Source organism: Pleurodeles waltl, chromosome 7, assembly GCF_031143425.1.
Source record: "Pleurodeles waltl isolate 20211129_DDA chromosome 7, aPleWal1.hap1.20221129, whole genome shotgun sequence".
In the NCBI taxonomy this organism is placed as follows: domain Eukaryota; kingdom Metazoa; phylum Chordata; class Amphibia; order Caudata; family Salamandridae; genus Pleurodeles; species Pleurodeles waltl.
Window position 1 is genome coordinate 1,545,329,832 of NC_090446.1, and position 20,110 is coordinate 1,545,349,941.

The following is a 20,110-nucleotide window of genomic DNA, read 5'->3' on the forward strand; positions in this document are numbered from 1 at the left end:
TGTCCTACGTCGTGCAGAAGCTTGCAGAGGTGTTCCCATGCAGAAAGACCGCAAACAAGCCTTGCCAGCTGCAAGGGTCGCGGTTAGGGTTTTTGGATGCTGCTGTGGCCCAGGAGGGACCAGGATGTCGCCACTTGGATGAGGAGACAGAGGGAGCGCCCAGCAAGTCAGGGAGCCCTCACAGAAGCAGGCAGTACCCGCAGAAGTACCGGAACAGGCACTTGGAAGAGGAGTGAACCGGAGTCCACCCAAAGACACAAAAGGGAGTCCCACGACGCCGGAGGGCAACTCAGAAGGTTGTGCACTGCAGGTTAGAGTGTCGGGGACCCAGGCTTGGCTGTGCACAAAGGAAATCCTGGAAGAGTGCACAGGAGTAGCTGCAAATAACGCGGTACCCAGCAATGCAGTCTAGCGTGGGGAGGCAAGGACTTACCTCCACCAAACTTGGACTGAAGAGTCACTGAACTGTGGGAGTCACTTGGACAGAGTTGCTGAGTTCCAGGGACTACGCTCGTCATGCTGAGAGGGGACCCAGAGGACCGATGATGCAGTCTTTTTGTTGCCTGCGGTTGCAGGGAGAGGATTCCGTCGTCCCACGGGAGATTTCTTCAGAGCTCCTGGTGCAGAGAGGAGGCAGGCTACCCCCAGAGCATGCACCACCAGGAAACAGGCGAGAAAGCGGCAGGATCAGCGATACAAGGTTGCAGTAGTCGTCTTTGCTACTTTGTTGCAGTTTTGCAGGCGTCCTGAGCAGTCAGCGGTCGATCCTTTGGCAGAAGGTGAAGAGAGAGATGCAGAGGAACTCGGATGAGCACTTGCATTCGTTATCTAAAGAATTCCCCAAAGCAGAGACCCTAAATAGGCAGAAAAGGAGGTTTGGCTACCTAGGAAGGAGGATAGGCTAGTAACACAGGTAAGAGCCTATCAGAAAGAGTCTCTGACGTCACCTGCTGGCACTGGCCACTCAGAGCAGTCCAGTGTGCCAGCAACACCTCTGTTTCCAAGATGGCAGAGGTCTGGAGCACACTGGAGGAGCTCTGGGCACCTCCCCTGGGAGGTGCAGGTCAGGGGAGTGGTCACTCCCCTTTCCTTTGTCCAGTTTCGTGCCAAAGCAGGGCTGGGAAATCCCTGAACCGGTGTTGACTGGCTTATGCAGAGATGGGCACCATCTGTGCCCATCAAAGCATTTCCAGAGGCTGGAGGAGGCTACTCCTCCACAGCTCTGACACCTTTTTCCAAAGGGAGAGGGTGTAACACCCTCTCTCTGAGGAAGTCCTTTGGTCTGCCTTCCTGGGCCAGGCCTGGCTGGACACCAGGAGGGCAGAAACCTGTCTGAGGGGTTGGCAGTGGCAGCAGCTGCAGTGAAACCCCAGGAAAGGCAGTTTGGCAGTACCCGGGTCTGTGCTAGAGACTCGGGGGATCATGGAATTGTCTCCCCAATGCCAGAATGGCATTGGGATGACAGTTCCATGATCTTAGACATGTTACATGGCCATGTTCGGAGTTACCATTGTGACACTATACATAGATAGTGACCTATGTATAGTGCACGTGTGAAATGGTGTCCCCGCACTCACAAAGTCCGGGGAATTTGCCCTGAATGATGTGGGGACACCTTGGCTAGTGCCAGGGTGCCCACACTCTAAGTAACTTAGCACCCAACCTTCACCAGGTGAAGGTTAGACATATAGGTGACTTATAAGTTACTTTAGTGCAGTGGTAAATGGCTGTGAAATAACATGGACGTTATTTCACTCAGGCTGCAGTGGCAGGCCTGTGTAAGAATTGTCAGAGCTCCCAATGGGTGGCAAAAGAAATGCTGCAGCCCATAGGGATCTCCTGGAACCCCAATACCCTGGGTACCTCAGTACCATATACTAGGGAATTATAAGGGTGTTCCAGTATGCCAATGTGAATTGGTGAAATTGGTCACTAGCCTGTTAGTGATAATTTAGAAAGCAGAGAGAGCATAACCACTGAGGTTCTGGTTATCAGAGCCTCAGTGAGACAGTCATCACACAGGGCACACATACAGGGCACACTTATGAGCACTGGGGCCCTGGCTGGCAGAGTCCCAGTGACACATAGACTAAAACAACATATATACAGTGAAATACGGAGGTAACATGCCAGTCAAGATGGTACTTTCCTACACAACCCCCCCAAACGAAGGACAATAGGACTAGCCATGACCTGATGAGTCTTCATTGTCTAAGTGGAAATATCTGGAGAGTCCATCTGCATTGGAGTGGGTACTCCCAGGTCTATGTTCCACTGTATAGTCCATTCCCTGTAGAGATATGGACCACCTAAACAATTTAGGGTTTTTACCTTTCAATTGTTTTAGCCAAAGTAGAGGTTTGTGGTCTTTCTGAACAATGAAGTGAGTGCCAAACAGGTATGGTCTCAACTTCTTCAGTGCCCAGACCACAGCAAAGGCCTCCCTCTCTATGGCAGACCAACGCTTTTTTCTAGGGGTCAACCTCCTGCTGATAAAAGCAACAGGTTGATCCTGGCCCTCAGAATTGAGTTGTGATAAGACTGCCCCTACCCCTAATTCAGATGCATCACTTTGAACAATGAATTTCTTGGAGTAACATGGGCTTTTTAGGACAGGTGCAGTGCACATGGCCTGTTTCAGCTCCTCAAAATCTTTCTGACAGCTAGCTGTCCACAATACCTTTTTAAGCATTTTCTTGGAGGTGAGGTCATTAAGTGGGGCTGCAATGGAGCCATAGTTCTTAATGAACCTCCTGTAATACCCAGTGAGGCCTAAGAAGGCTCTCACCTGGGTCTGAGTTGTAGGGGGAACCCAATCTATGATAGTTTGGATTTTCCCCTGAAGAGGTGCAATATGTTCTCCACCTACCAGGTGTCCCAGATAAACCACTTTCCCCTGCCCTATCTGGCACTTTGAAGCCTTGATAGTGAGGCCTGCCTTCTGCAGGGCCTCCAAAACTTCCTACAGGTGGACCAGGTGATCATCCCAGGTGGAGCTAAATACAGCTATATCGTCCAGATATGCTGCACTTAAAGCCTCCAACCCTTGCAGGACTGTTTTCACCAACCTCTGAAAAGTGTCAGTTGCATTTTTCAAACCAAAGGGCATTACTGTGAATTGGTAGTGCCCTCCAATAGTCGAAAATGCAGTTTTTGCTTTAGCATCCTCTGATAACTTGATGTGCCAATACCCTGCAGTCAAATCAAAGGTGCTTAGATACTTGGCAGATGCCAGTGTATCTATGAGCTCATCTGCCCTGGGTATAGGGTGAGCATCAGTTTTAGTTACCTGGTTGAGACTTCTGGAATCTACACAAAACCTAATTTCTCTTTTTCCATCCTTGGAGTGAGGCTTTGGTACAAGCACCACAGGAGAGGCCCATGGGCTTTCAGAATGTTCAACCACTCCCAGTTCAAGCATTTTCTGAACTTCTTGTTTTATGCAGTCTCTGACATGGTCAGGCTGCCTATAGATCTTACTTTTGACAGGCATGTTGTCTCAGTATCTATAGTGTGCTCACACCAAGAAGTGGTGCCTGGCACAGTAGAAAAGAGTTCAGAAAACTGACCCAGGAGATTTATGCAGTGGTCTTTCTGCTCAGCAGTAAGACAGTCTGCCAAAACTAAACCTTCCACTAGAGCATCTTGTTCTGTGGAAGAGAAGAGGAGATCAGGGAGAGGGTCACTCTCTTCCTCCTGTCCTTCATCTGTTGCCATGAGCAGGGTGAGATCAGCCCTGTCATAGTAGGGTTTTAGGCGATTGACATGGAGCACCCTAAGGGAACTCCTGGCAGTGCCCAAGTCACCCAAGTAGGTGACTTCTCCCTTCTTTTCAACAATGATGTGGGGTTCACCCCATTTGTCTTGGAGTGCTTTTGGGGCCACAGGCTCCAAGACCCACACCTTCTGTCCTGGTTGGTACTGAATCAGAACAGCCTTCTGGTCATGCCATTGCTTTTGGAGCTCTTGGCTGGCCTGAAGGTTTTTACTGCCCTTTTTCAGGCATTCAGTCATTCTGGATCTTAGGCTGAGTACATAGTCCACAATGTCTTGCTTAGGAGCTTTTAGAGGTTGTTCCCAACCCTCCTTTACAAGTGTTAGAGGACCTCTTACAGGGTGTCCAAATAGGAGTTCAAAGGGGCTGAAGCCCACTCCTTTTTGGGGTACCTCCCTGTAAGCAAAAAGGAGGCAAGGTAACAGGACATCCCATCCCCTCCTGAATTTTTCAGGGAGTCCCATTATCATTCCTTTGAGAGTTTTATTAAACCTCTCTACCAGTCCATTTGTTTGTGGATGATAAGGTGTGGTGAATTTGTATGTTACACCACATTCCTTCCACATGGCCTTTAAGTGTGCAGACATAAAGTTGCTACCCCTGTCTGATACCACCTCTTTTGGGAAACCCACCCTGGAAAAGATTCTCAGGAGGGCTTTTGCCACTGCAGGTGCTATAGTGGTCCTTAGAGGAATTGCTTCAGGATATCTTGTGGCATGGTCCACTACCACCAAGATAAACCTATTGCCTGAAGCAGGAGGGTCAAGGGGGCCAACTATGTCAACCCCTACCCTTTCAAAGGGAACCCCACCACAGGCAGTGAAATAAGGGGAGCCTTTGGGGTGCCACCAGTCTTGCCACTGGCTTGGCAGGTCACGCAGGACTTACAGAAAACCTTTGTGTCCTCTGAAATCCTAGGCCACTGAAACAGGGGGACAAGCCTTTCCCATGTTTTAATCTGACCCACATGTCCAGGCAAGGGAATGTTGTGTGCCAGAGTTAGGAGGAACTCTCTATATTGCAGGGGAATGCCAATCTCCTGGCTGCTCCAGGTTTTGGGTCCCTATCCTCTGTATACAAGAGGTTGTCCTCCCAGTAAACTCTGAGTCACTGACATCCCCATTTTGCTGTTTGACAGCTTGCTGTCTTAGACCCTCTAATGTGGGACAGGATTGCTGTGCCACACTCCGCTCCTCCCTGGCAGGCCCCCCTCCACCCAAAAGCTCAGCAGTGTCTGCTGCCAGCTCCTCTGGTGAAGGTTCTGCACAGGGGGGAAATTCTTCTTCCTCAGAAGTAGAATCATCTGTAGAGGGAGGGATAGTGGGTAGGGATTTACCCTTACTAACCCTAGCTTTAGGGAGTACTTGGTCCATTGTTCCAGGATCCAAGTCACCCTGTCCTTTTTGCTTTTTGGCCTGAGTCCTTGTCAAAGAAAATATATGCCCTGGAATGCCCAGCATTGCTGCATGAGCCTCCAACTCCACTTCTACACAAGCTGATGTCTCTAAATCATTTCCTAGTAGACAGTCTACAGGTAAATTTGAAGCAACCACAATTTTCTTTGGACCAGTAACCCCCCCCCCCTCCCAGTTGAGATTCACAACAGCCATGGGGTGGCTAAGAGTGTTGTTATGAGCGTCTGTCACTTGGTACTGGTGACCAAGTAGGTGTTGTTCAGGGTGTATAAGTTTCTCTATTACCATGGTAACACTGGCACCTGTGTCAGAGTGTGAGCTATCTCCTAACTTCTCAATTGAAGTGCCAGCTAAGACCTTATCATTTTCAATAAGCATGTTAGACAATAATTCTCTAGAGGGGTTCTTTCCTATCACTAAACCTCTATCAATGCAGAGACTCTTTAGGCCCTTAAAGTTAATGTGGTCATAAGCTGTGCTGACCAAATTAAGAGGAGTTCCTACATCAGACATGATAGAAAAGGTTTAGGGACAGATAAAAGAGAGAAAAAGTTTTAGGACTTTTTAAAGCACAGGAAAAAAAACTTTTTTCAACTTTTTGAAACTTTAAGAGTACGTTTCAGCACTTAGCAGATAGTGTAAGAGAAGAAAAGCAAAACGTTTTGGTTAGGTGTACATACACTGAACTTGTTTTGTATATTATTCTCTTATGAAAAGTACACCATGACAAAGTGGTAAGTAGTTGCAAGTACTTATCCCACCGCTGCACACCAATGTAGGAGGCTGGCCTGGCTTGTAGTGGGTACCAAGGGGTACTTACACTCTGTACCAGATCCAGTTATCCCTTATTAGTGTAGAAGAGGTGTTTCTAGCAGCTTAGGCTGATAGAAGGTAGCTATAGCAGAGCAGCTTAGGTTGAACTAGGAGACATGCAAAGCTCCTACTATACCACTGGTGTCATATGCACAATATCATAAGAAAACACAATACACAGATATACTAAAAATAAAGGTACTTTATTTTTATGACAATATGCCAAAGGTATCTCAGTGAATACCCTCAGTATGAGGATGCCAAATATACACAAGATATATGTACACAATACCAAAAATATGCAGTAATAGCAAAAGGAAGTAATGCAAGCAATGTAAAGTTACAGTAGATTGCAATAGGAGCACATATGTATAGGGGCAACACAAACCATATACTCCAAAAGTGGAATGCGAACCACGAATGGACCCCAAACCTATGTGAGCTTGTAGAGGGTCGCTGGGACTGTAAGAAAACAGTGAGGGTTAGAAAAGTAGCCCACCCCAAGACCCTGAAAAGTAGGTGTAAAGTGTACCTATATTCCCCAGAGAGCACAGAAGTCGTGATAGGGGAATTCTGCAAGGAAGACCAACACCAGCAATGCAACCAAAGTGGATTTCCGGACCGGAGTACCTGTGGAACAAGGGGACCAAGTCCAAGAGTCGCGACAATGTCGAGAGTGGGCAGATGCCCAGGAAATGCCATCTGAGGGTGCAAAGAAGCTGCCACCAGATGGTAGAAGCTCTGGATTCTGCAAGAACGAAGAGGGCTAGAAACTTCCCCTTTGGAGGATGGATGTCCCACGTCATGAAGAAGCTTGCAGAGGTGTTCCCACGCAGTAAGACAGCAAACAAGCCTTGCTAGCTGCAAGGGTCGCGGTTAGGGTTTTTGGATGCTGCTGTGGCCCAGGAGGGACCAGGATGTCGCCACTTAGATGAGGAGACAGAGGGGGCGCCCAGCAAGTCAGGGATCCCTCACAGAAGCAGGCAGCACCCACAGAAGTACCGAAACAGGCACTTGGAAGAGGAGTGAACCGGAGTCCACCCAAAGACACAAAAGGGAGTCCCACGACGCCGGAGGGCAACTCAGAAGGTTGTGCACTGCAGGTTAGAGTGTCGGGGACCCAGGCTTGGCTGCGCATGAAGGAAATCCTGGAAGAGTGCACAGGAGCCGGAGCATCTGCAAATCACGCGGTACCCAGCAATGCAGTCTAGCGTGGGGAGGCAAGGACTTACCTCCACCAAACTTGGACTGAAGAGTCACTGAACTGTGGGAGTCACTTGGACAGAGTTGCTGAATTCCAGGGACCACGCTCGCTGTGCTGAGAGGGGACCCAGAGGACTGGTGATGCAGTCTTTTTGTTGCCTGCGGTTGCAGGGGGAGGATTCCGTCGTCCCACAGGAGATTTCTTCAGAGCTCATGGTGCAGAGAGGAGGCATGCTACCCCCAGAGCATGCACCACCAGGAAACAGGCGAGAAAGCGTCAGGATCAGCGATACAAGGTTGCAGTAGTCGTCTTTGCTACTTTTTTTGCGTTTTTGCAGGCGTCCTGAGCAGTCAGCGGTCGATCCTTTGGCAGAAGGTGAAGAGAGAGATGCAGAGGAACTCGGATGAGCACTTGCATTCGTTATCTAAAGAATTCCCCAAAGCAGAGACCCTAAATAGCCAGAAAAGGAGGTTTGGCTACCTAGGAAGGAGGATAGGCTAGTAACACAGGTAAGAGCCTATCAGAAAGAGTCTCTGACGTCACCTGCTGGCACTGGCCACTCAGAGCAGTCCAGTGTGCCAGCAACACCTCTGTTTCCAAGATGGCAGAGGTCTGGAGCACACTGAAGGAGCTCTGGGCACCTCCCCTGGAAGGTGCAGGTCAGGGGAGTGGTCACTCCCCTTTCCTTTGTCCAGTTTCGCGCCAAAGCAGGGCTGGGGGATCCCTGAACCGGTGTAGACTGGCTTATGCAGAGATGGGCACCATCTGTGCCCATCAAAGCATTTCCAGAGGCTGGGGGAGGCTACTCCTCCCCAGCCCTGACACCTTTTTCCAAAGGGAGAGGGTGTAACACCCTCTCTCTGAGGAAGTCCGCTGTTTTGCCTTCCTTGGCCAGGCCTGGTTGGACCCCAGGAGGGCAGAAACCTGTCTGAGGGGTTGGCAGCAGCAGCAGCGAAACACCGGGAAAGGCAGTTTGGCAGTACCCGGGTCTGTGCTAGAGACTCGAGGGATCATGGAATTGTCTCCCCAATGCCAGGATGGCATTGAGGTGACAATTCCATGATCTTAGACATGTTACATGGCCATGTTCAGAGTTACCATTGTGACGCTATACATAGGTAGTGACCTATGTATAGTTCACACGTGAAATGGTGTCCCCGCACTCACAAAGTCCGGGGAATTTGCCCTGAACGATGTGGGGGCACCTTGGCTAGTGCCAGGGTGCCCACACACTAAGTAACTTAGCACCCAACCTTCACCAGGTGAAGGTTAGACATATAGGTGACTTATAAGTTACTTAAGTGCAGTGGTAAATGGCTGTGAAATAACGTGGACGTTATTTCACTCAGGCTGCTGTGGCAGGCCTGTGTAAGAATTGTCAGAGCTCCCAATGGGTGGCAAAAGAAATGCTGCAGCCCATAGGGATCTCCTGGAACCCCAATGCCCTGGGTACCTCAGTACCATATACTAGGGAATTATAAGGGTGTTCCAGTATGCCAATGTGAATTGGTGAAATTGGTCACTAGCCTGTTAGTGATAATTTAGTAAGCAGAGAGAGCATAACCTCTGAGGTTCTGGTTAGCAGAGCCTCAGTGAGACAGTTAGTCATCACACAGGGAACACATACAGGGCACATACTTATGAGCACTGGTGCCCTGGCTGGCAGGGTCCCAGTGACACATACACCAAAACAACATATATACAGTGAAATATGGGGGTAACATGCCAGGCAAGATGGTACTTTCCTACATGGCCCATCAGGATATGCAGGTTACAGCCCAGCACCCTTTGTTTCACTGTCTAGTGGAGATGCACAAACGGCCCAACTGTCAGTCCGACCCAGACAAGGAATGCACAAACAAGCAGTCACAGAATGGTTTAAGCAGGAAAATGACCACTTTCGAAAAGTGGCATTTTCAAAATAACCACCTTCACTAAAAGATTTATTTTTAAATCGTGAGTTCAGAGACCCAAATCTCTGATACTTCTATCCACTCTCAAAGAGAAACTGTACTTTAAGGATATTTAAAGGCAGCCCCCATGTTAATCTATGAGAGAAATAGGCCTTGCAACAGTGAAAACTGAATTTGGCAGTATTTCACAGCAGGACATTAAAAAACTCACCAGTACATGTCCTACCTCTAACATACACTGCACCCTGCCCAGGGGGCTACCTAGGGTCTACCTTAGGAGAGCCTTACATGTATAAAAAGTGAAGGTTTAGGCTTGGCAAGTGGGTACACTTGCCAAGTCGAATTGGCAGTTTAAAAACTGCACCTACAAACACTGCAGTGGCAAGTCTGAGACATGTTTTCAGGTTTGATCATGTGACTGCCACAATCAGTGCTGCAGGCCCAATAGTACCATTTGATGTACTGGCCCAAGGCACCTCCAGTGCTCTTTCATAGGGATTTACTAGTAAATCAAATATGCCAATCATGGAAAAGCAGATTACACATTTCATTTCACAAAGGGTAAAACGCAGAACAACCTGGGAAGCAGAGGCAAACAGTCAGGGGAAACCACGCCAAGGATACTAGGTTTAACATGTGTCTCCCCCAGATGAAAGTGGGGAAAACTACCCACTCTCCTGGGAGTTCTCTTCACTAAGGTGGAAGAATCTGGACAGATCATCAGCATTGGTCTGTTCTGTGCCAGGGCAGTGTTCCACTGTAAGATCCATTCCTTGTAGGGAGATGTACCACCTCAATAGTTTTGGATTGTTACCCCTCCTCTGCATTAACCATCTGAGGGGCCTGGGGTCAGTCTGAACCCGGAAGTGAGTCCCAAACAAGTAGGGTCTTGGCTTCTCCAGTGCTCAGACCACAGCAAAAGCTTCACACTTAATTGCACTCCACCTATGTACCTGGGGAAGTAATCTCCTACTGATGAAGGCTACAAGTTAATCTAAGCCCTCTTCATTTAGCTGTGACAGAACCGCTCCCACACCATGCTCTGAAGCATCAGTCTGTACGACAAATTCTTGAGAGAAGTCAGGTGCCTTCAGCATGGGTGCCATGCACATGGCTGCCTTCAGGGCATCAAAAGCTGTCTGGCAAGTTTCAGTCGAAATCACTTTCTTGGGTTGCTTTTTGGAAGTGAACTTAGTCAAGGGAGCAAATATGGTGCCATGTCCCTTGAAAAACCTCCCAGAGTAACCTGTGAGACCTAAAAAGGCTCTCACCTAAGTCTGGGTCTTGGGGGCTCCCAAGCCAGAATAGTGTCAATTTTGGGCTGCAGGGGTGCCGCCTGGCCCCTACCAGTGATGACTCAGCACACGGTGGTGAAGAGCTGTGCTGCATGGATGATACGTCAATTTTGGAAGGGTGGCGGGTGTAGCGTTGATTTTCCAGCCACAATGCAGGAAGTGCATTGATTTTTTAACTGCGGGGCAGGTGCTACCTCGGTTTTTCTCCCACACAGCTCCTTTTTCCTTGCAAGATAATATGTGTCAGTGTTAATCTGAATATGTCTAAATTCTTGGAGCATAACTCGTTCTTGACAGTGCTCTAGAAGAGTTCCGAAGAATGTACAGCACATAATCATTCCCACTCTCAGATGGCACTTGGCCAAGGTGGCAGGACAGCCTAAACTTTATTGGGCCTAGCTCCTGCTTCTGATTTGGTATGCCACACCATGCTGTTCCATTGTCTGAAGTCCGTGAGGTTCTAGGAGTCAATTTTGGCCTTGTTTGGCTTATTTCTCCAAATTGTCTTTCTCCATAATTTACAATCTATGACCTTATCATTCAGTGATGGCATCAATTATTCATTAAGTCCCAACCTGGCTAACGTTTATGGCTCATTGGCAGAGATGATTTGATCCTTTGGTTCCTATAAATATGTGAATGGCACCATCCTGGAGGAACGCTAATATTGCAAGTTTATTATCAAGAAAGTCGGCCAGCAATAGACACATTTACTAATCAGACTGCACTTAAATTGGACAAAGATTCTGATTGTTGCACACTTCACAGATAGGTGGTCTAGCGACTGATGGCTTTCACTATGGGTTCTCCCTTTAGCTTGGTCTTCTCTGCTGATAACTTCATCTCTGATAAGTCTTTAATCCTCAAATCCCGAATATCCAAAGTTACTTCCAGCTGCTTTTAATGCCTCAGATCGTTGATGAATGTTCTCTGCATTTTTCTGTTTGAACACTTGAAGAGTCATGAAGGCAGTTCTTAGTCCATTTCAACACCCTGCATCTGGGAGCACCTGAGGACACCTCTATCACAAGGCATCTTATTTAGAAGTGAGCCAGTGAGTTACATAATCAGGAGATATTCAGGGACCTGATGGTCTCAGGTTTGAATCATGGGAAAGGCCAATCGGTCTCCATCCTTACAGGCTGATGAATTGGGTAATAGTAACATATGTGATCCATTTTGCTTTGAAATAGTGGTAAGAAGCCTTATGTCTACAAAGATCTTATTGTTAATCCAGTGATCATTTAAGGGACTACAAATAACGGAGGCAGCCATATTGGATCAGTATTTCATCAAGTGTTATGAAAACTGAACACTACACCTGAAAATGAAAGCCCCTAAGAGAAAATAATGCTTTTTACTGTGATAGTTTTTATTTTCATTATTGGGGGTCCCCCGCCCCCCATCAGTAACACAGAGAAAAACAAACATATTACCTAATACTGACCTCCTTAAATCTTCCATAATCAGGGACGCCATGACGGAGGGAAGTCACATACAAAAAAAACCTAGGGAGGAATCTGTAATTGCTCCCACCCCATGCTCTTAAGGAAGGATCTGGGGTCATTACATGTATTGCTTGTCAAACATTACCTTATAGGGTTCCAATTGCGAGCATGTGACTCTCATCACAGCAGAGATTAGGGAATGATCCCTGTACCCCACTCACACACACACACACATATATCCAGACAAAGAGGACTGGATGTGGGGTCTGCCAAGGAGGTTAGAAAGTGAAGGACTGCTGATGGGAGTTCCAATGGCCCTCATCACTGTACAACAGACTTCATCGCTGACATTTTTGCGCACAGACAAAAACCTTCATCTCCTCCGATTCTGGTCCTCTAAAATCATACCGGGTAATGCAATCATGAGGAAAACTGGTTAGAGCACCACAGACTGTGATTGGTTGTACAATGTTAGGTTTTCGGCACATGTAGGACTTGCCCACGCAGTAGATATCACACCTAGATGGCTAAAAAGCATGTACATCAGGCTTCTCAAGAAGACACATAGTACCACTCGCAGAAGCTGGAGTCCATGTTTTGGCTCCCTACGACAATAAGTTCCCTTTAGGTCACTGTACGACTAACTCTTGGCCCACAGATACAGGTGTAACCTGAACTAACATCACAAACCCACTCGTAATCTCATATCAAGTGAGGGCAAAAATCACACAGGTGTCCTACCAGATGCCTTTCAACAGGACTGTCATGGAGGCAGCAACCTTGTCTAACTCAAAACAGAGGCTTGAAATAAACTATTCCTGGTATCAAGACAACATTTCCATGAAGGAATGAAAAGCTAGGATATTCTGACATGCATTAATGGACCAGGATCTAGGGCACTGCCAGTGATGGGGTTTTACTAGTGTTTTCATTCTTTCAGTAGCCTGGACTCCCTTATTTCTTGTACCCGACACTAACAGTTCTTAATCTTTTGACTTCTGTGAACTCCCACAAAATCACCTCAAAACAAAATGACAGAAACAAGTATGCATCATAGCAACACACAAATTATGAAAAAAATATATATGTAATTTAGAAAAAAAAAAAATTGTAATGGGCAGGTTGGATCTTTCCAAAATGTGATTTTATTTCTACAAGTGAAAGCTATATACCAGACTTGAGCCTGGCATTTTGCCTTTTTAGCTACTAATGTATGCTCTCTTTTTGTTGCTACACACCAGCACCTCAACTGAGACCACTGATCCTCCCTACTAGATTCTGTTTGCTGTACTTGCGCGGCTCCCACAAATCAGGCTACGGTTAGCAACTTAATTTTTAACATCCAATTTTAAATTCCACCAAATTAACAGAGCGTGTTAAAACTTGACATTTTACATTTTTATAAATACACACTTCATCAATCTGTTGATTTTGTTTAACAGTTGCAGATCCCCTGAGTAGTTGTGGTGGATCTCCAGGTGTCCATATGAAGAGCCACAGCTTTACGTCATATCCCCGATATTTATCGATCTGTATCCCTCTCGATGTGACATCCATCTTTCTGCAGGGAAGCTGGCTGCTTGCAGAATGTAGCGCCTAAATACATGAATAAAAAATGACGCAAACATAGTTTTACATGCATTTCTATAACATGGTGGGAATGAATTAATAAAAAATGAGGCCATTGGCTGCCTTTTGAAAGTTAAGAGGAAATACTGGTGAAATTTCCAGAAGTTTACGCTTTTTGTGAGGTTTATGTAGCTTGGTATACCACTGATGTGACTAACAAGGTGGTCACACAGGTAACATCACCTGGTTTTGTGCCGCTAGTGCTTTAGAATATAAAAGATGAACCAGTCTGGGCACTGATGGTACCTTCTGCGTCTCAGGCTGTACCACCTGTCCGGGCAGTACTTCAGAGACAGAAGAGGTACAGAAGACCTGGCTGCTGCCCTGAGGTGTGACCTGAGAGGACACTCACTCCAAGGGATTGGGGAGAGACACTGCTCCCTATAGCAGTGCTTAATTTGTATTAAAAAGTAAGGGCCAGGGCCTTCATCAGGAGGCCACCGCAGCTTGCACCACATATTGTCACTGTCAAGGCTGCCGATGGCAGCACCTACACAACTCCTTTCCATCACACTGTTACAAGTGGGACAATTCACACTGTTCAGGGATCCCAAAGCTATAAGAAAGGCTTGGGTGGCAGGTATTAGTTGTTTACAATGTATATTGTATTAGTAAACAATTGTTGCTCTACTCATCTTTAAATTATAAAGAACAGCACCACCATGTGGCAGCTGTCAAGTGCCGGTGTTGGCAACTTACTACTGGTGCCAAGCAGAGGAAACCAACAGCTCAAATTAAGCACTGCACACAAAACACTTGTTAGAAGACGTCTGCAGGAACCCAATCCCATAAAATGTGGTCTTGTGTGTTTAATAAATAGGTCTAAAAGTTCAATGCTTACAGCTCGGTCTGGGTTTGGGGGAGGGAAGTAGGGCAGGCACCTCGAATCACACACTGAAGTAATCTTTGTCAGTGCGAGTGAGCGCAACCTTACTCAACCTTAAAGGTAACAGTGAATAAAATGATAATTAATGTCAAAGCATCTCTTCAACAAGCAAATCAAATCTAACACATTGTGGGGATCATGCAGTCAATGGTACCCGATGATGACGTGCCATGGACAACATCTTTAAGCGTTTGTCTTCACCACAAGTAGCAGATACAGAACGAAGCACGGTCACAGGCCGCAGCTCAGAAACTAATGAGTAAAATTGAGATATGTTGGTAATTTAGGTCCATTGAAAGCACTTAGTGAGGCTCCAGGATATTTCACCACTTGCTTCAAACCTGGAAATCAGGAAACAGTAAAAGATCAAAAATCAGCAAAACATTTATTGGGAAGTGAATATTTCATCATTGAGCAGATTATATGAATTTGTAAAGTTTTTTTACACAATCACAGAGACCACCAGGGCGATCCCCTGGTTAACTTGCTTCCAACAAGTGTGTTTTCACTCTGTTTTCATAAAATATTCATGCTGAAGCACCCTCCTGGGCCAACCATTAGACTTTGATCTGCATTTTCATCCAGTGTTCTGCACAACCTGCACATCCTTCATCACCTGTGCCCCCATCCCTCAACCACCTTGTTTCACAAACCAAAATGCATATCCTACTCTTCTGCACTGCTCCAGCCTTACCTTCCCTTATCAACCTTTTAGAAGCCTTCCACCTCTTTCTCTCACAAAATCCAAATATCTCAGCTTCTCACCAACACTTACCACCATTTGGCCACTGCTTGTACTTTCAGGCCCTTCAGGGTCACCTTATATCTCCCCCATGTCTTAAACCCTTTCCAGCTCCCCTCATCTACATGTAACTTCTCTGTAAAGCTATATTATCTAATTGAAGAAAGTGCTTCATGTATGTTTGCTGGCAAACAAACTCTCCACAATGTACCGCTGGCAAACTCCACTTGAATCTTTCTGTGGTAGAAGGTCCAACTCTACATTACTACCACAGGGGATGTCATGGACAGAAGAGTGGATTAATGTTTCTGTTTTAGACACCTGAAGAGAAGTAGAATTGAAGGTAGATGCCAGGAAGCAAAATTAAGATGTGTACAAATGTGTAAAAGGTCTAAGTGTAAAGGTAATTCCTTTTGTTAAAATGTGGGCACCATTTCAAAGGAAAGAGTGGTCCAAGTTCACCGAACCTAGAGAGACTGTAAACATGTACAATAAAGACAAGTGTCTGTATTAGAAGAGGAGCAGAGCCTGGGTGGCTTGCAAGCTCTGTGATCTACAGAGAAATGAGAAAACTGGTGAAAGGTCTCAAGGGTCTTCTAAGCACAACCACATGTTTGTTGAAACTCAACAAAATAGTGGGAACTCTGGCACTGCTTCAGTTGACAAAACTCAAAATCAGGGTGACGGTTCTACTGTCGCTAGAGTTGGAAGAGACCCTGCTCCCTGAAAGACTATGTTGTATAACTTATGCCTTTATCATGATAGGCGTTGTTTAGTTTTAACTTATGTTGTGATTTCTTTTGGTGAAAAATAGGATTTCTCTTGGTTTTGTGTTTTTATTGGTTTGTTTGTGTGAAAAAGGGAAGAAGTATGATGTCTTGACCCTACATTCTATATTTAGTTACGGCTGTCCAGCAAGTGATGCATTCCAAGCCCCAACACCACAATACACAAGTTAATCACAAAACAATTGCCCAGTTTTGTTACATAACTAGCTATATACCAGGCTTCAGACAGCCACCAACAATGAACACCATGTTGCAGTGGTGGCTGGCACCAGTGTATAATAATAGTAATAACTTTAAAAAAAAAACAAAACAAAAAAAAAACAAAAAAAAAAAAAAACCTAACCTGCCTCTTCTGGTCACATTCAGTACTCCTCTCCTTCCAGCAGGTCACTGTGGCACAAAGCACAGCCTCACCTACCATTCCAGATGCTGTTCTCATGCTAAATAAAGCATGAGTGAAGCACCGCTCATGCACAGGGATCGTGTGCCATTTCTCTACTCAGTCCTGCAATACAGCTGGGTTGGAAAAATGTAAGTGTGCATGCCAGTTTGGCAGTGCTACTACGACCGGTCAAACCAACATGCGCACTGACTGTGCCCACCACTCCTCCCTGCCACGGCCCAGCTCGCCCTAGATTCCATGGCTTAATCAGTCAGCAGAAAACAAAATGATAATAAAATTGTTTTATCATAATCTTATTGTTCACTGTCTGACTAAAAGCAACGGGGGCAATGCTCCTCCAATGACAGAAGAGCCACACCAGCCACGTTGTCCTCCTAGGGCCACACAAGGGGTTCTCTATTGCTCTCAACATCAACATCTTCATGAAGCCATTCCCGCTTGCAGTAAACAAAACAAGGGGATACCGATGCAGGACAAAGAATATGTAGCCTCCCCAGGTAGACCTTCCTCGTCTATCAGACCCCTTTCGATGTGGCCTCACAGCCTGGGAAATGACAGGAGCACCAGGGCCCAGACATAGACTAGATCACAGCGATGGGTCAGTAGCGCAACTGTCCCAGTCCAGCCAGAGAACCTACCAGGGTAGATGGTCTATGTGGAGGTACACGCCTGTTTCACAATACATCTGACAAGGATACATTTACAAACCTTTAATATTCAGAAAGAAATTATAATAACGGTAAGCAAATCATAAGTACAGTAGACTGTTTGGAACGTAAACAAAAAGAATATTCCTAACATGTTACTGAGGAGCAATTGAGTTATGTATTATATTGTTTTTGAATTTGTAGTTATACGCTCAACGTCCATATTGGGATGGAAACGGCTCTAGAGAGTGCACCCCTGACTTTTGCTCCTCAGAGCGGGACTCTAGTGATGTTTGAGGCTCTGGCCTCATTATGCACGGCACCCATATATGTCCACCGAGGGTCCTCTATGGCATGGACTGCTACCCTGAGCCATGCTCTGTGTTACAGTCTGTGTCATTCCATTCCACAGAACTGGGGTCTGTGGACTGGAATGATACAAACTGCAACCCTGAGCTGGGGTCTGTAGACTGGAATGACACTAAGTGCAACCTTGAGCTGGGGTCTGTAGACTGGAATGACACAGACTGCAACCCTGAGCCAGGCTCTGTTGACTGGAGGGACACTGACTGCAACCCTGAGCTGGGGTCTGTAGACTGGAATGACACAGACTGCAACCTTGAGCCAGGGTCTGTAGACTGGAATGACACCGACTGCAACCCAGAACCAGGCACTGTGGAATGGAATAACACAAACTGCAAACCTGAGCTGGTATCTGTGGTCTGGAACGACAAAGACCTCAACCCTGAGCCAGGCTCTGTTGACTAGAGTGACACAGACTGCAACCCTGAGCGGGGCTCTGTAAACTGGAATGACACAGACTGCAACCCTGAGCTGGTGTCTGTAGACTGGAATGACACAGCCGGCAACCCTCAGCCGGGCGCTGTGGTTTAGAGTGACACAGACTGCAACCCTGAGCCGGGCTCTGTGGAATGGAATAACACAGACTGCAAACCTTAGCTGGTATCTGTGGTCTGGAATGACACAGACCTCAACCCTGAGCCAGGCTCTGTTGACTGGAGTGACACAGACTGCAACCCTGAGCCGGGCTCTGTAAACTTGAATGACACAGACTGCAACCCTGAGCCGGGCTCTGTGGTTTAGAGTGACGCAGACTGCAACCCTGAGCCGGGCTCTGTAAACTGGAACAACACAGAACTCAACCCTGAGCCAGGCACTGTAGACTGGAATGACACAGCCTGCAACCCCCAGCCGGGCGCTGTTGAATGGAGTGACACAGACTGCAACCCTGAGCCGGGCTCTGTAAACTGGAACAACACAGACCTCAACCCTGAGCCAGGCACTGTAGACTGGAATGACACAGCCTGCAACCCTCAGCCGGGCACTGTAGACTGGAATGACACAGACTTCAACCCTGAGCCGGGCTCTGTAAACTGGAATGACACAGACTGCAACCCTGAGCCGGGCTCTGTGGTTTAGAGTGACACAGACTGTAACCCAGAGCCGGGCACTGTGGAATGGAATAACACAGACTGCAAACCTAAGCCGGTATCTGTGGTCTGGAATGACACAGACCTCAACCCCGAGCCAGGCTCTGTGGAATGGAATGACAGACCTCAACCCTGAGCCAGGCTCTGTGGAATGGAATGACACAGACTGCAACCCTGAGCCGGGCACTGTAGACTGGAATGACACAGACTGCAACCCTGAGCCGGGCTCTGTAAACTGGAACGACACAGACCTCAACCCTGAGCTGGTGTCTGTAGACTGGAATGACACAGCCCGCAACCCTCAGCCGGGTGCTGTGGTTTAGAGTGACACAGACTGCAACCCTGAGCAGGGCTCTGTGGAATGGAATAACACAGACTGCAAACCTTAGCTGGTATCTGTGGTCTGGAATGACACAGACCTCAACCCTGAGCCAGGCTCTGTTGACTGGAGTGACACAGACTGCAACCCTGAGCGGGGCTCTATGGACTGGAGAGACAGACTGCAACCCTGAGCCGGGCTCTGTAAACTGGAATGACACAGACTGCAACCCTGAGCCAGGTTCTGTGGTTTAGAGTGACACAGACTGTAACCCTGAGCCAGGCTCTGTAAACTGGAATGACACAGACCGCAACCCTGAGCCGGGCTCTGTGGTTTAGAGTGACACAGACTGCAACCCTGAGCCGGGCTCTGTAAACTGGAACGACACAGACCTCAACCCTGAGCCAGACACTGTAGACTGGAATGACACAGCCCGCAACCCTCAGCCGGGCGCTGTTGACTGGAATGACACAGACTGCAACCCTGAGCCGGGCACTGTAGACTGGAATGACACAGCCCGCAACCCTCAGCCGGGTGCTGTTGAATGGAATGACACAGACTGCAACCCTGAGCCGGGCTCTGTAAACTGGAACGACACAGACCTCAACCCTGAGCCAGGCACTGTAGACTGGAATGACACAGCCCGCAACCCTCATCCGGGCGCTGTTGACTGGAATGACACAGACTGCAACCCTGAGCCGGGCACTGTAGACTGGAATGACACAGACTGCAACCCTGAGCCAGGCTCTGTAAACTGGAACGACACAGACCTCAACCCTGAGCCAGACACTGTAGACTGGAATGACACAGCCCGCACCCCTCAGCCGGGCACTGTAGACTGGAATGACACAGACTGCAACCCTGAGCCGGGCTCTGTAAACTGGAACGACACAGACCTCAACCCTGAGCCAGGCACTGTAGGCTGGAATGACACAGCCCGCAACCCTCAGCCGGGCGCTGTTGACTGGAATGACACAGACTGCAACCCTGAGCCGGGCTCTGTGGTTTAGAGTGACACAGACTGTAACCCTGATCTGGGCTCTGTGGAATGGAATAACACAGACTGCAAACCTAAGCTGGTATCTGTGGTCTGGAATGACACAGACCTCAACCCTGAGCCAGGCTCTGTGGAATGGAATGACACAGACCTCAACCTTGAGACAGGCTCTGTTGACTGGAATGACACAGACTGCAACCCTGAGCCGGGCACTGTAGAATGGAATGACACAGACTGCAACCCTGAGCCGGGCTCTGTAAACTGGAACAACACAGACCTCAACCCTGAGCTGGTGTCTGTAGACTGGAATGACACAGCCTGCAACCCTCAACCGGGTGCTGTGGTTTAGAGTGACACAGACTGCAACCCTGAGCCGGGCTCTGTG

At 47.6% G+C, this 20,110-nt stretch overlaps 1 protein-coding gene across 2 annotated transcripts in view; it reads right to left on the minus strand.

The window, feature by feature from the left end:
* Positions 1-12,985: 12,985 nt before the first annotated feature.
* LOC138246677 (carcinoembryonic antigen-related cell adhesion molecule 4-like) overlaps positions 12,986-20,110 on the minus strand; it is a 184,508-nt gene continuing 177,383 nt past the window's right edge. For both annotated transcript variants that reach the window (XM_069201437.1, XM_069201436.1), the window contains one exon: positions 12,986-14,719. Coding sequence is in view for 1 of the 2 variants with exons in the window: in XM_069201436.1 (XP_069057537.1) it covers positions 14,631-14,719 (89 nt within the window). In the remaining variant the exon portion in view is untranslated. The remainder of the gene's footprint in view (positions 14,720-20,110) is intronic.